At 37.5% G+C, this 15104-nt stretch overlaps 1 protein-coding gene across 1 annotated transcript in view; it reads right to left on the bottom strand.

The window, feature by feature from the left end:
• CSMD3 (CUB and Sushi multiple domains 3) overlaps positions 1-15104 on the bottom strand; it is a 659839-nt gene that overhangs the window by 316842 nt on the left and 327893 nt on the right. The window contains exon 12 of the mRNA XM_010577127.1: positions 284-466. Within this exon, the coding sequence (XP_010575429.1) occupies positions 284-466 (183 nt within the window). The remainder of the gene's footprint in view (positions 1-283; positions 467-15104) is intronic.

Here is a 15104-nt window from a genome sequence, read left to right as displayed (position 1 = left end):
AAAAAAAGCCAATAAAAAACATTATGTCAAATCACATAAAGACAACTGCTTTAATACTTGCTAGTAAAAGAAAAAAATATTTTAGCCATTCTAGAACCTGTCTTGGGCATAATCATTAGGCAAAGACACCACTGAACAAAAGTAAATTCATCCTATCAGCAGAATTAATTGCATTGTGCTAACTCTGCTATCAATCACACAAACTATTACATATAAGGAAAAACGTATCATAATGTTATATATGAATAATAATAATAATAATAATAAAAGATTTGGTACATACAAATACAAATAGGTATGTTTGCAGACCACTGGTTGTTTTCTTGGCAAATGATAGATTTCTCTCCAATTAATTCAAATCCAAATTGACACTCAAACCTTAAAACATCACGGTTAGAAAATCCATCTCCTTCTCTGATACCATACAATGGTGTTCCAGGATCCCCACAGCTTTCCTTTTCAATTTCTGTTGAAATAAATAAAGAATTTATTTCTAGAAGAATAAAACAAACTCCCTGTGGGTATATGCTCACATCTAGAAAATAACTGTACATTATTATAAGCAAATGAAAATAATCTGCATAACAGTTGCTGAAACACACCACTGAGTCTGGTTCTACACTCCAGCTTAAGGAGAAAATTCTATGTAAAAATCTTAGAAAAATCAGATCTTCTTGTTTTAATAGAAACTTGACATTAAAAGGATACACGGAAAATTTTTCCTACTTTATTTTATTTTGTAAAATTTTAGACAATTATAGTAGTAAGTAAAATATCACTTGTAGTACATGAGCGCTTAAAACTAGCAACAGAGACCAGCATCCCACTGTGCAAACACTGTCCATTTTCCAATACAGCTTTAATTGATGAACTAATGACATGGCAAAAAAAGGTAGTAGTGACACAAAAAGAATTGCCCAAAGTCAAAAGGAGGCTATACATATACACATTCGTATACACGCACATTATGTACACACATGCAAAAATAACTTTTGTATACTCAAATAACATTTTAGCTCAGTAGACTTAACTGCAAGGCATCTGAATGATTCTCTCATTTCTATAATTGTTACAGCTATGATATTCTTTCAAATTACATACTGTCCTGAACTGGCAGTTACAAGCATGGAGGGATCTTCTAAAAAGCATTTCTCACCCATATGCATTTCACAAGCTCATACGGCAATTCAAGCTGGAATCATAGAATGGTTTGGGTTGGAGGGGACCTTAAAGATCATCTAGTTCCAACTCCCCTGCCATGGGCAGGGACACTTTCCACTAGATCAGGTTGCTCAAAGCCCCATCCAACCTGCCTTGAACACTTCCAGGGATGGGGCATCCACAACCTCTATGGGCAACCTGTTCCAGCATCTCACCACCTTCACAGTGAAAAACTTCTTCCTTACATCTAATCTCCATCTACATTCTGTCAGTTCAAACCCATTACCCCTCATTCTATCACTATACTCCATGTTAAAGAGTTCCTCCCCACCTTTCCTCTAGGCCCCCTTTAGGTACTGGAAGGCTGCTATAAGGTTTCCCTGGAGCCTTCTCTTCTTGAGGCTAAACAACCCCAACTGTCTCAGCCTGTCCTCATAGGAGAGGTGTTCTAGCCCCCTGATCATCTTCATGGCCCTCCTCTGGATGCACTCGAGCAGGTCTATGTCATTCTTATGCTGGGTGTCCCAGAGCCAAACACAGTACTCCATTTGGGGTCTCACAGAAGCCAAATAGAGGGGGAGAATTACCTCCCTCAACCTGCTGGCCATGCTTCATTTGATGCAGCCCAGGATGCTTTCTGGGCTGTGAGAGCACATTGCCAGCTCATACTCAGTTTTTCATCCACCAATCCCCCCAAGTCCTTCTCCACAGGGCTGCTCTCAATCCACTCATCACCCAGCCTGTATTTGTGCTTGGGATTGCCCCAACTCTTTTGAGTGCAACCATCCAGCCAATTCCTTATCCACCAAGTGGTCCACCTGTCAAATCCATGTCTCTCCATCAAGGATGTTGTGTGGAACAGTGTCAAATGCTTTGCACAAGTCCAGGTAGACGACGTCTGTTGCTCTTGCCTTATCCACCAATGCTGTAACCCTGTTGTAGAAGGCCACCAAATTTGTCGGGCACAATTTGCCCTTAGTGAAGCCATGTTGGCTGTCACCAATCACCTCCATATATTCCGTGTGCCTTAGCATAGTTTCCAGGAGGATCCACTCCATCATCTTGTTGGGTACAGAGGTGAGACTGGCCTGTAGTTCCCTATGTCTTCCTTTTTTCGTTTTTTAAAAATGGGGGTTATGTTTCCCCTCTTCCAGTCAGGGGGAGCTTCACCAGTCTGCCACAAGTTTTCAAATATGATGGATAGTGGCTTAGCAACTTCATCTGCCAGTTCCCTCAGGACCCCTGGATGCACCTCATAAGGTCCCATGGACTTGTGCACATTCAGGTTCCTTAGAGGGTCTTGAACCTGCCTGATCTTGTACAGTGAGCAGTACTTTATTCTCCCAGTACTTGCCTTTGGATTCTGTGAGTTGGGCAGTGTGGCTAGAGCACTGGCTGGTGAGGATCGAGGCAAAAACACTGTTGAATACCTCAGCCTTCTCCATGTTGGTTGCAGCCAGATCTCCCATTTTGCTCATAAGGGTGGATACAATTTCTTTCATCTTCTTTTGTTGTCTTACGTAGCTGAAAAAAACCCTTCTTGTTATTTTTCACATTCCTAGTCAAGTTCAGCTCTAGCTGTGCAGGCTTTCCTGATCCCTTCCCTGAGGTCCCCTGGAAGGGACCTCAGGGGGTCTCTAGGACAGGCTCCTGCTCAAAGCAGGCTGAGCTCTGAGGTCAGACCAGGTTGCTCAGGACTTTATCCAGCTGCCTGCTGAAAACCTCCCAGGATGGAGACTGTTCTGGGCAACCTGTTCCACCACTTGACTATCTGCATAGGAAAAAGTTTTTCCTTATATCCAGTCTGAACATCTCTTGTTCTTATGCCCATTGTTTCCCCATCGTCCCATCATGTACCAGTGTAAAGAGCCTGCCTCTGTCTTCTCAAGAACCTCATCATAGCTACTGGCAGGCTGATTATTAGACCCTACTTCTACAGGCTGAACAAGCCCAGCTCCCTCAGGCTCTCCTCACAGGGCAAGTGCTCCAGCCCCTGATAGCCTTGGCAGCCCTCCACTGAACTCACTAGAGGTAATCAGTCTCTCATAACTGGATAGACTATTCTAGATGGAGTCTAAGAAGGGCCAAGTGAAGGAGAATAATCACTTCCATCAATATGTGCTCCTGTTAATCCAGCCCAGAATGCTTTTGACCTTCTCTGCTGCCAAGACATGCTGCTGGTTTACACTCAGCTTGCTGTCTGCCAGGGCACTATGGCCTTTTCTGGAGAGCCACTCCCCAGCCTTTACTATGTGCGGGAGTTATTAATTTCCAGGTGCAGGACTTAGAAATTGCCCTTGTTGAATTTCATACAGCTCCTATAGGCCCATTTGTCTGGCCTGTATAGGTCCTTCTGTATAGCAGCACTGTTCTTGAGCATATTCTACTGTTTCTCCCAATTTGATGTCATCTGCAAACCTGATGAGAGTACACTTCATAGCCTCCTCACAGTCAATGAGAAAATGGAATATCCCAGAGCAGACTCCCACGGTACTCTTCTTGCTCCTGGCCTCCAGTGCAGTATGATCCATTAACCACTACCCTCTATTCTATCCACCCCTACAGGGGTGCTTTTTTTCACTTGGTTGGTTTGGGTTTCTGGTAGTTTTCTTTTTTTCTTTTTTTCACCCATTCGGTTATCTCCTACAGTATTCTTGCATCTAAGTGAGGACATTATATTCATATACCCAACCCTGGATGAGTGGACAGAGTGAAAATCCTTGACAAGGTTCAAGTAGGCAACACCCACTGCGCTCCCCTTGTCCAGTGACCTAGTGATTCGCTATAGAAGAGCAATCAGCTTGGTCAGGTGTGATTTATCCTTGATAAATTCATGCTAGCTGTTCCCAGTCACTTTCTTCATGTGTCAGGAAACGGCTTCCAAGAGGAAGTCATCCGTGATTTCCCCAGAACTGAAATAAAGGTCAGCCTGAAGTTGCACAGGTCAAGCTTTTAGCTTTTGTTGAAGATCATGCAACTTTTTTCCAGTCTTTGGGGATCTCTCCTAAGCTCGACAAACTGTCAAAGATGATAGAAAGTGGCCTTGAAAGGAGATTCACCAGCTCTCTCAGTACCCTTGGAAGTCTGCTATGTCTTAGAAACTTGTAAAGAAAATGTTTTGCTCAAGATACAAAACTTAGGAATGCATTCATCATCTACAAATGCAGGAAATATGGTCTATAGGTTATGGGAATTCAGTACAGAAGATTTTTTTCCTTCTCTATCCCAATTATCACAAAATTCTTTCATGAGAGATCCCAACTATAAAAAGGGACAGAAATCTTAAAATAAAATCATCACATGTAATAATAATAGCAACAAATATCATTGAACCATAGTTTGAAAATTTCTCTTTAAAGGTCTTGCTGCCACTTTTTTATGTTTCCACATTTGGTAGTTTGACTATGAGAAAAAAAGCAAGTGTTTTGATTTTAACTCAAAGAATTTTTGTAGGGTCATATTGTCAGCAGCATACAACTCATTTCTCAAAGCTTTCAGCTATTAATGCTCTGAAAACAATTGAAATGTGACAAAAAACAAATAAAGAACATTCCATTTCAACAAGGAAATGAAAAAGAGTTGAGGATTATTTAAAAAAAAAAGACTTTGCAGAGATCTGACAGGCTTTATTATTCTGTTTTATTAAAGAAAAAAACAAAACCAAGAAAACAAAACCATCTAGCAAAAAATCACAACAAACATCAACATTTCTTATTGGTTTATTTGTATTTGTTCAAACATTTCTAGGAAAATAAGAATATAATTCATAATTTAAAGAAAGATAAAAAACATGTTAAAACTCTCCCCAGAACACAGACCTTCAATGAAAGTTAAAGCTGTCCTGAAGAAACAAAGATGTCCCAAAGACACAAACTCACTCCTTCTATCTTCAGTCTTGATGAGACTGTTAATGTCAAACCTATAGAACTACTCAAGTTTTTAACTGCTGAAGAAATACAAAGTTTTCCTAGGCTGTCCTGGTAAACTAATAATATTCTAAATGCCTAAGTCACTTCACATTTCATTTGGGAAAACAAACACATTCTATAAACTAGTTCTCCAGCAAGTGATTACATCAAGTAACTTAATGTAGTTTTCTCATAGAATATATACTAGACAGTAAATGTATTTATACCTACTTATTCTCTTTTGGGGCTACTATTCTGATGTAGCTGTTGGGTCAATGGTTTTCTCTAATTATTATTTTACCCTAAATAGCAAGAGTTTCCCTGTTTTTTGTCAAATTTAAAAAGATATATAGCTGAGCAAAGTTGATACAGTGAGCTCGCTCATCTTGTCTTTTATCAGACATCCCTGTTAGGAAGATTTAAAGAAACTGATTCTGCATTCAAAAAGTTCTTAGGCAGAGTATAATTATTTACAGGAGTTAGTTGGAAAAAAAAAATTACTATTCTCCTTTATGCTATGTGATTACTGTATTTGAGATATTACATCCGTAGTCTTATACTTCCTTTGCTTTCATAGATGGAATTAAGTTGAACAAGATGTTATCTGAATGACAGTTTTAAATTAAATAAACCATCCCTAAACCCCATTCATAAGCATTTACATTTATAGCAAATCTTTCCTTTATTACTTTAATTTTTCCTGCAAGCCTTGCTTATACCACTTTTATACTCTCTGTAAATTTCATGTTAGCATCAGTTCATTTCTGAATTTGAAACAGAATATTTTTGTTGTTATTTAGTTCTCCTTAGGAGAAGAATTTATTTTTTTTTGATTGAAGTGCAAATAGCTTTTAGATTTGTTCAGAGAATGTCAATAAACTTCCTTTGAAACACATAAGACAAAAAATACTGCTTTCCAGGCTTTTGTCAGATAATCACATTTTAAATAACACAATTTTAGGAAAGATCACTATTTCATCTTTGTTTGAAATCACTAAGGGGGCAAATGATATTCATATTCACATTTTTTTTACTGCTAGCTCTACAATCCTTGTTTCAGTTTCCCTGCATTGCATATTTGTTTCAACACCACCTTAGAACTTGGGTTCCAGGCCTGACAAAGTCTCATTTCTTGATAAACTCGCACTAGTCCCTCATTGTAAATAATGCATTTATGATAAATAGAAATTATTCTATGGTTGTTTAAGATTAGCAGAAGAAACAGTAAGTTTTCAAACAGCTCAATTAGTAATGCCATAATTAAAACTTTAAAAAAATTAGATAAAATTGGAAACTTTAGTATGAGTCACCAAATAGTGAAGAGAAATAAAAGGTATTATGGGCTACCCTCCTGGAACATAGCTTGAATTCCTACCAACAAAGCTGCATGTAAGAATCCATTGCTTTGTTTTAGTTTGACGAAAAATATCACTTAACACATTCCTTCACATAATGCACATGTATAACAAAGTTGCAATGCACAGCAGAAGTTGTTATAGCGTAAACTTTAGTGGAAACACTATTTTTACAGATTATTGCATAGTATAAGCATTTGGAAGAAGTTTATTATATATAATGACTGCCTTTGAAAAGTCAAAAGTAGTCTTATTTCTTAAGTACATTTTTGTATTTTGTTTTACATTTTGGTTACTTTGTATTTTTACATTTTTATTTATGCTCTCTTTTATAATTTATTCTGCTTTTTGAGATTTGCAGTTCATATTGGCTACAATAAGAGATGGCTAGGATGGATTTTTCTTTTCCTGTGGTTACTACCATTGACATATAAATCTGTGATCCAAAAGATGAGTATTGCTATTTGTGCCTAAGGAAAAAAAGCACTTATGCTAATATTATTTCTGTTAGATAGACCTTTTTTGTTTTGTAGTATTATAAAAAAAGAGAAGCACCTCTAAGCATAAATACAGTTTGTTAAATGTGTTAATAATGGATCAGGCATGATCTTTTGAGGTTTAAGGCTTTGGAGAGGAAAAAAATATCCATTTTTGTTTTCAGAAATTACTTCACATAGAAGAACATTAACAGTATAAGGAGGCATGATTTCTTGTGATGTTAGAGATAAAACTTTTTTTAAAGACTAACTCCTTTTGAGACTGTTTAGGATATTCATTATTTTGGAAACTTGGTCATACAAAATTGATGTCTGTGGTCGCAGTGCACTGAACGGAGCTTATAATTACCTATATATTTTCTCACAAGCAATATCTAGAACACATATCAAATTAAGCAAAAAATAAAAGAAAAATAGAAAGAAAATTAAGGTAAGCCTCTAATTTTGTTTTAAATTATCCTTTTTTTATTTTTGTGTATCTCACTGAAGGGTTAAGTAGATTTCCAATCAGTGATGCACTGAAGGGAGAGCCCAAAGCTACAGTAGCTACCAGTATAGGGATACCAAGATCGGAATGTTCTTTTTCTCTTATCCTCTGTCTTTGTGAAGGACAGGCACATTCTGGAGGTGACTAAATGGCCCTTGGGGAAAAGAAATGGTCACTTACTACACAAATTCATTTTGACAGAGTGGCACTGGAGTTAGGGCTTGAAGAGGTAATTTGTCTATCTCTTCTCTCCTGTAACTCAAGGGAAAATAAAAGATAAGCATGTGATTCTTATAAGGGAAAACGATTTTGAAAGAAAAGAGATCACTGGTGCACAGTGGAAAAGTACAATACTGAAGACTTGCCATCATTTCAGCAGAGATTCAAAATCTATAGTACTTCAGGGAAATACCAGGCAAAGACCAATCACTCTTTAACAGCATTTTAGAATAATGCCCATTTTTTGTTCCACTGACCATATCAATATATAAATACGACAGACAACTACATTTGTTTTGTCATTAGTAGAATTGCATTTGAATTCATTACATGCTATTTGTTGCAACTAAGCATACTGGATTGACCAAATACTAGTATGTGAAAAGAAACAGAGTTTCAGTATGTAATTCAAAAAAAATGAAGCTGGCTGTTTGATATTTGAATTTGCTATGTCAAAAGCTACAAACATTCACCAGCATATATTGACAAACTGACATTTTACAAGATAATGGGGAAAAATCCATATAATCCCACTTCAAAACACAAGGGTATGTACAATTTATATATACATTGCTTAATACATAATACATATCTAATTTGGTTGTGAAATTACCATGCTAGTGTTCCCACTGCAGGACTTGCTTATTCAAAGAGCTAGGAAAAGACAGCATTATGTATTTGTACAACTTCTACTCACAAAGCACAAGGAACCATTGATAGTATAAACATTTATCTTGAACATTAGAACTTAAACCATGAGGAGAAAAATCACTCAAAAAGCAACAAGCAGGAAAACAAAAATCAATAACTTATTGTTCTGGTTTTGGCTGGGATAGAGTTAATTTTCTTCATAGTAGCTACTATGAGGCTATGTTTTTGATTTGTGCTGGAAATAACATTGATAATACAGGGATGTTTTAGTTTCTGCTGAGCAGTGCTTACCCAGAGCCAAGGCCTTTTCTGCTTCTTGCCCCACCCCACCAGCGAGTAGGCTGGGGATGCACTAGAAGTTGGGAGGGGACACAGCTGGGACAGCTGACCCCAACTGACCAAAGGGATATTCCAGACCATATGACATCATGCTCAGCATATACAGCTGGGGGAAGAAGGAAGGAGGGGCATGTTCAGAGTGATGGCGTTTGTCTTCCCAAGTAACCGTTACACGTGATGGAGCCCTGCTTTCCTGGAGATGGCTGAACACCTGCCTGCCGATGGGAAGGGGTGAATGAATTCCTTGGTTTGCTTTGTTTGCACGTGCGGCTTTTACTTCACCTATTAATAAACTGTCTTTATCTCAATCCACCATTTTTTTCTTTTACTCTTCCAATTCTCTCCCCCATCCCACCAAGGGGAGTAAGCAAGCAGCTTCATGGTGCTTAGTTGCTGGCTGGGGTTAAGCCACAACACTTATGAATCAAGAACATATATTTCTTAGTGTCAATTAGGATGATACATATACAAGCAACTGGTAAACTATGCCATATGTCTTCACAGTATGTATGTTCAAGAAAAAGAATCTTAAAGATACATAGCAGACAAACAGTTATGGACCAATTTCAGCAAGATCTTAGACTATGCTTACCAGCTTACATGGGAAAAGATTGGAGGTTTGGTCACATTTCTATGTAATAGGGTTTAGATATTGCTGTGATCAGGAAACAGAACAGAAGGCAATCTGAATGACCCAACAGAAGATACCTTCTCCTAAATATTACTATGTATATATCTTCAAATAAAGGAAATAATATTATCTATTAACTGTTACTATTAAAGCATGAGTATTTTTATAAACAAAGGATGGAAGTTCATTTCCAAAAGAACAAAGAGCCCAGTGTCATGTGATTTTCAGTTATATTTTAGAGGTTATCAATACCCTTGCTTCATTCTAACTATCAGATTTTTATCTACAGATTCCATGTCTTGGGAGTTCCCGATATATTAAAGAATTTGCACCTTAATCACTATTCTCACTCAGAACAACTGATTGATTTATTTAGCCTCAATTCTGACCATAACAGGTTTTATGTTTTTTGGTTTGGTTCTGTTTGTTTGCTTGTTTTCCTATAAGATAGGAAAGATAGACCTGCCCTTATGTGTGGTTGGCTATTTTTCTAGCAAATAGCAAGTGTGAGAATAGGGAATGAACTGCATTGAATTCAAATACAAACAGGCTGGAACAATGCATCAAAACCATGAGAAGGTGCATTCCATAAGGACCTGCAGCTGTGCATGACTGCCCCAGGTGAGACCCATCAGAGTCATCAGAGTGTGTTGCAGCACCTTCTTTGTGCTCCTCGGTTGTCTTACAGAAGAAACAGGTACACAAAGCAGGAAAGGAGAGAAGGAGGATGATTTATGAATACAATCAGCTCTTGTCCTTGTATGAATTCACAAGATATTTAGTGTATAATGTGTTACACAGAACACCCGTCCAAGGGTATAGAGTCAGTCAGTGAAATTCGAGGGGGGGGGTATAAAAGAAGCAGCTGTTCTTTCCCTGCTATGTAGGCATTGATAATTTCCACATCCTTGGCGAACTGTGCCAATTGTCAGGGTACTTCTCAGTTCCTGATAACACAAAGTGACAAGCCAGAATGTGAGCATTTCACAAAAAAAAAAAGCATAATTAATTGAGGGAGGATAATGGGACTACGGTGACTTATGGGAAAATCAGATGAGGTTCCTCTGAGAATGCAGTGGGAAAACAATGGCAGCCACCATCATTGGAAGTAGTTATTCTATGTGTATCACAAGCGTTCAACATTTCCAGTATATGGAAAAACTAGTTACAGCCATTCTCCATGACAACAGAATTTCCAGAGGGACAGCAGTTATATCTGCATGATTTTTATTGTAAAATTTATCTAATGTTTTTTACTGTAAGCATAAAATATTTCATAATTATGTTCTATTATATATTGTATGTACTTACAGACTTTATGGATATACATACTTTCTTCTTTTCCTATTCAGTGCCATGTTCTGTCTTTTAGAGTTGAGTTATTTACTAGTCAGCCAGCAATAAAGTGGCCCACCTAATGAATGAGCCATGTGGGGCTTTAAATAATAACTGCATCTCCAATAAAATAAGTTACTTTCTTAATTTACGTTTAGAAAATGAACTGTTCTGTAGAACTCTATCCACACAAACAGTCTAATCGCACCATGGGACTTCTCATTCATATGAACATTCACAAAAGCTGGGGTTAAAGTACGTATCTTTTGGAAAAAAAGGAAGATAGTTATACATATGAACTGATATAACATAGCACTGGTTCAAAAAATAAATGAAAATGTTCTAATACCTTCAACTATAAGTTGTGTCTTTCTTCTCTTTATGGAATTGTCTTTAGAGTTTAATTCAGGGTGATATTTTTTCCATAACCCTTTAAAACACATATTAAAATTTACAGACAGCAGTCTTCAGTACTATAGTCTTTAGTACTTCAGTACTTTAATTTCTGTCAAACTTAACCTCATATTTATTCTTCACTTTGAGTTCAGATTAATTTAACATTAAATCTGAATTTTCTGGGTTCTGGGTTTGATGCTGATAGTATTTTGATTCATTTCAGGCAATAGCATTGAATAAATAAAACATTAACCATTCCTTTATTGGTATGTGTTCAGTCACCAACATTTTAGCTTTTGGGTGATCTGTTTGGGTTTTTTTTCCCTAAAAACTTAAATAAACATATCAAAAATCTAAATATAAATACGTTTTTTTTCTGCTCTGGGAGCATTACAATGACTGAAGGAGAGCAAAGTAGCTAGAAGCCAGTAACCATGTACCAATACTAGAGTATTGGTGCATATCAAAGATATTAAGAGAAACGGGTAGTCCCATTTTTCCTCTTCCAAACTCCTTCTGCTTCTAGCATTTCCTAGATTTCTGTGGAAATACTGCTAAATACTAATATCTTGTTAATTCCAGATTTGCTTGCAAAAAACAGCTGGTATTTTATCATTTGATAAAATTTCACTTAAAGTTCTGAGAATCAGCAGCAATGTTTGTCTTCCATCTATGTTGCGCTTGAGAGATTTCTGCTTTCTACACAACTTTATTCCCCAAGACCCTATCAATATGGTCTTCCTCCTTCAGCCTTATCACAGTAATACTTGTTTTGTTTCAGTATAATTTTGATGTGAAGAGTAGATGCATGTCAGGGGAGGCATGTTTTATCCTCCTGCTATGTTCTTCTGAAGCTACAGTGTGTATATACATCTTTATATTCCTGTTTGCCTGTTGAATCCTCTTTGCTCCCCAGCCACTACAGCTTTGAATCATCCACACCTTTCCTGTTCAGCTAATTTCCCTCTATCAAGAATCTAGAGAACAGGCAGAAAGGAGGTATGTTACATTTGCTCTCATTAACACAGCTACTTCAGCCTGGATGAACTGCATTTGGGCATAGTCAACCAATTCCTGGCAGCTTTTCCTGAATGTACTTGACTTTAGCTGGACTGAAGAGGGGTCCCTGCATAACTTGACGAAAGATTCATGCAACTATCAACATTTTTATTTTAAAGGTTGAAATACAATTCCACATTCTGGAGTGCTGTATCACATAGTGACACCTCAAAAAATAAAGTAGTTTTGTTAAAGAGAGAAAACATCTATCGATTTCAGCAGCTCTCCCTTAATATAACTTTCAATGGCAGACAACTACACTATTAGCTTTCTTTATAGAACTACAGAAACTAGGCACTAGCAAGAAAGAATAAATGGAAAAATAATACCAAGGAATCTTTTCTAAGTATGCGATCCTTTACACGAACAGTTCCAATGAGAATACACAGAATATCCCTTAGACCACCAGTTACTGCTTGGACTGTCAAAATGAAATAACAATGTTAATGGGTAGTCACCGTGTGAAGAAACATCTGAAATAGTTTTTAAGGTAGCATGAAGCCTAAAATCCATTTATTAGAAGCTAGATAAATTCTGTAATTTCTGTGTCTGAATCCTCTTTATTTAAGTGGATGGGGTTTTTCTCATTTTATAAGAATGGTTTTCTTCCACAGACTAAGTAATGTGATTTCAGTGAGAAAAATATAAGCATGTTGTTAATCACCACAAAGAGATTGAAGCTGTAGAGAATGTGGTCCTTTAGTGTTTACAAAATATTCTAAGTTATGATAAAAACAGGCAATATACTATTTTACTAGTATGAGCAGCAGCAGCAGGAAACTCATTTGTGTCATTGCTGATTTGACTAATGCATTTCACTCTTATCTTTAGAAAATCTTCAGGAAAATAGAATGTTTTAATAGATTTAATAGCTTCATCTCCATCTGTCACTATGCTTTTGAAGATCATATAAATGAAAATTAAGTTGTTCAGGGGATTTTTTCTGCCACTATGGCACAAGTCAAGCAGACTTGTACATACACTGTTGACCCTTCTGTTCTGAATAGTGCTATCTTTCTTATATGGGAAATGTGTGCAGATAGAAGTCCAAACCCAAGACTATTGAAGCTATCATCGAGAATTCATCCTTGACACATCCAGAGTTTATCTGCTGACAACTGTGAATTTATTTGCAGCTAGTATATCAACTGTGGAACCTTTCAAGTCTGTTGATGTTGCTCTTAGTGACAATATCTAGGGCAATAATGTTTTCAACCTGCACCAGCTCTGCAACTCTTCTTCAATGGCAATCAATAAATCTTGTCCTCCAATGCCTTGAATGATTCCATGATGGTTATATGTATCATATTCGGAATATACATGTGACTATACACCACCACCAAGTTTTAATTTGGTACTAACTGTTGTCATTAAAACTTTCCAATTCTGCTGAGCTAAACATCTAGTCAGGTTGAAAGACTATTAGTTCCAGCTTACTTTTGCCTTTGCTGAAGGTCACAAAACAGAGCAAAAAAAAGAGTCTGTAGAGAAACAGTTACCAATTCCTATTTAAAAAACCCCCAAAACAAAAAAACAGAAAACCAAACAAAACGTGCTGGACTTGTGTGCTGATCCACTCACACAGGAGTAATAACATGCATGGTAAAAATAAATACCTACACAGCACTGAAAAAAACAGCAGTTACGGGAAACAATGGAACACCCTGAACTTCTCAACCAGAATTAGACAACATGAATTACACAGCAAGAGACTGACAATTATCTTTTACAGTGATATTTGTTCCTCATTATCAACTTTCATTTTAGCTGCATCTGTCTATTGTCTGTTGACATTTTCACAGAGCGTAAGCACACTACTGCAAAGTATCTGTCTACTGGGGAGTCTATACCAGCAAAATACTCCTGTCTGTGACTTATGTTACTCACTCTAGCCACTATAACACTAGGTTATGACAAATGATATTATAATATGGTGTATTACTATTCTTACCCATGTCAAAATTCTTTATTAATCACATGCTCTTTATACAGGGTTTAACTCACGTATCTCACTTATCTAAGTGGTAAAACTCTTCCATTCTGCTGCTGTTTCAGAGAGGCCTCATCTGTATTTCTACACAGAGCTTTGGCTTCAGATGGCTTTAGACTGTCTTATGTGGCTTGCTTGGAGCAGGTTTTCTGACAGGACCTGGGGCTCGTGGGGGACCCACGCTGAGGCAGTCTATTCCTGAAGGACTGCACCCCATGGAAAGGACCCATGCTGGAGCAGTTCTTGAACTGTAGACCATGGGAAGGACCCCACACTGCAGCAGGGGAAGAGCATGAGGAGGAAAGAGCGGCAGAGACAAAGTGTTATGAACTGACCGCAATCCTCATTCCCCACCCACCTGTGCCACTTGGGGAAGAGTTGGGAACGAAGGGGTGAAGTTGAGCCTGGGAAAAAGAGGGGCTGGAGAGGTGGTTTCAGTTTTGGTTTTGTTTCTCACCATCCTACTTTTTTTTAAATTGTCAATAAATCGAATTAATCTTCCCCTAGTTGAGTCTATTTTGCCTGTGATGGTAACTAGTGAGTGATCTCCCTGTCCTTATCTCAACCCACGAGTTTTTTCATCTTATTTTCTTCCCCTATCCTGCTGAGGAGGGGGAGTGAGAGCAGCTTGGTGGACATGTGGCAGCCAGCCAAGGTAATCCACCACAGAGCTGCATCTAAATTTCATCTAAAGGTGGTTGTTGAATATAGATATTTTTCAAGTTAGAAATGGAGTCCTCTCACCCCCCAACCCCACCCCCCTAAAAGAAAAGAAGAATAGAGAGAAGTATTGCTAGAAGGTCCGTTTACACTACAGCTTGGACTAAGCTCTAGGGGATTTTAGTTTTGATAACCTAAATCCTCTTAAACAGGTGAGTAAGCCTATGTAAATTGGAATTTTAGAAACTGAATATCCAGTTAGATATTCATCCCCTTGCCAAATTTCAGGTCACTAATCCAATGTGCAAGAACACTAGAACTTATCAAAAAGGTTGCCAAATCATTTTTAATGGCTATAAAAGAATGTATTTTCCTGAAGCCAGGTTCTTCAATGCTGCTGAAGTGTTTTGTTTGAA

This window comes from Haliaeetus leucocephalus, unplaced genomic scaffold (assembly GCF_000737465.1).
Source record: "Haliaeetus leucocephalus isolate CR32 unplaced genomic scaffold, Haliaeetus_leucocephalus-4.0 Scaffold555, whole genome shotgun sequence".
Taxonomy (NCBI): domain Eukaryota; kingdom Metazoa; phylum Chordata; class Aves; order Accipitriformes; family Accipitridae; genus Haliaeetus; species Haliaeetus leucocephalus.
This window is presented reverse-complemented; position numbering and strand designations above follow the sequence as displayed.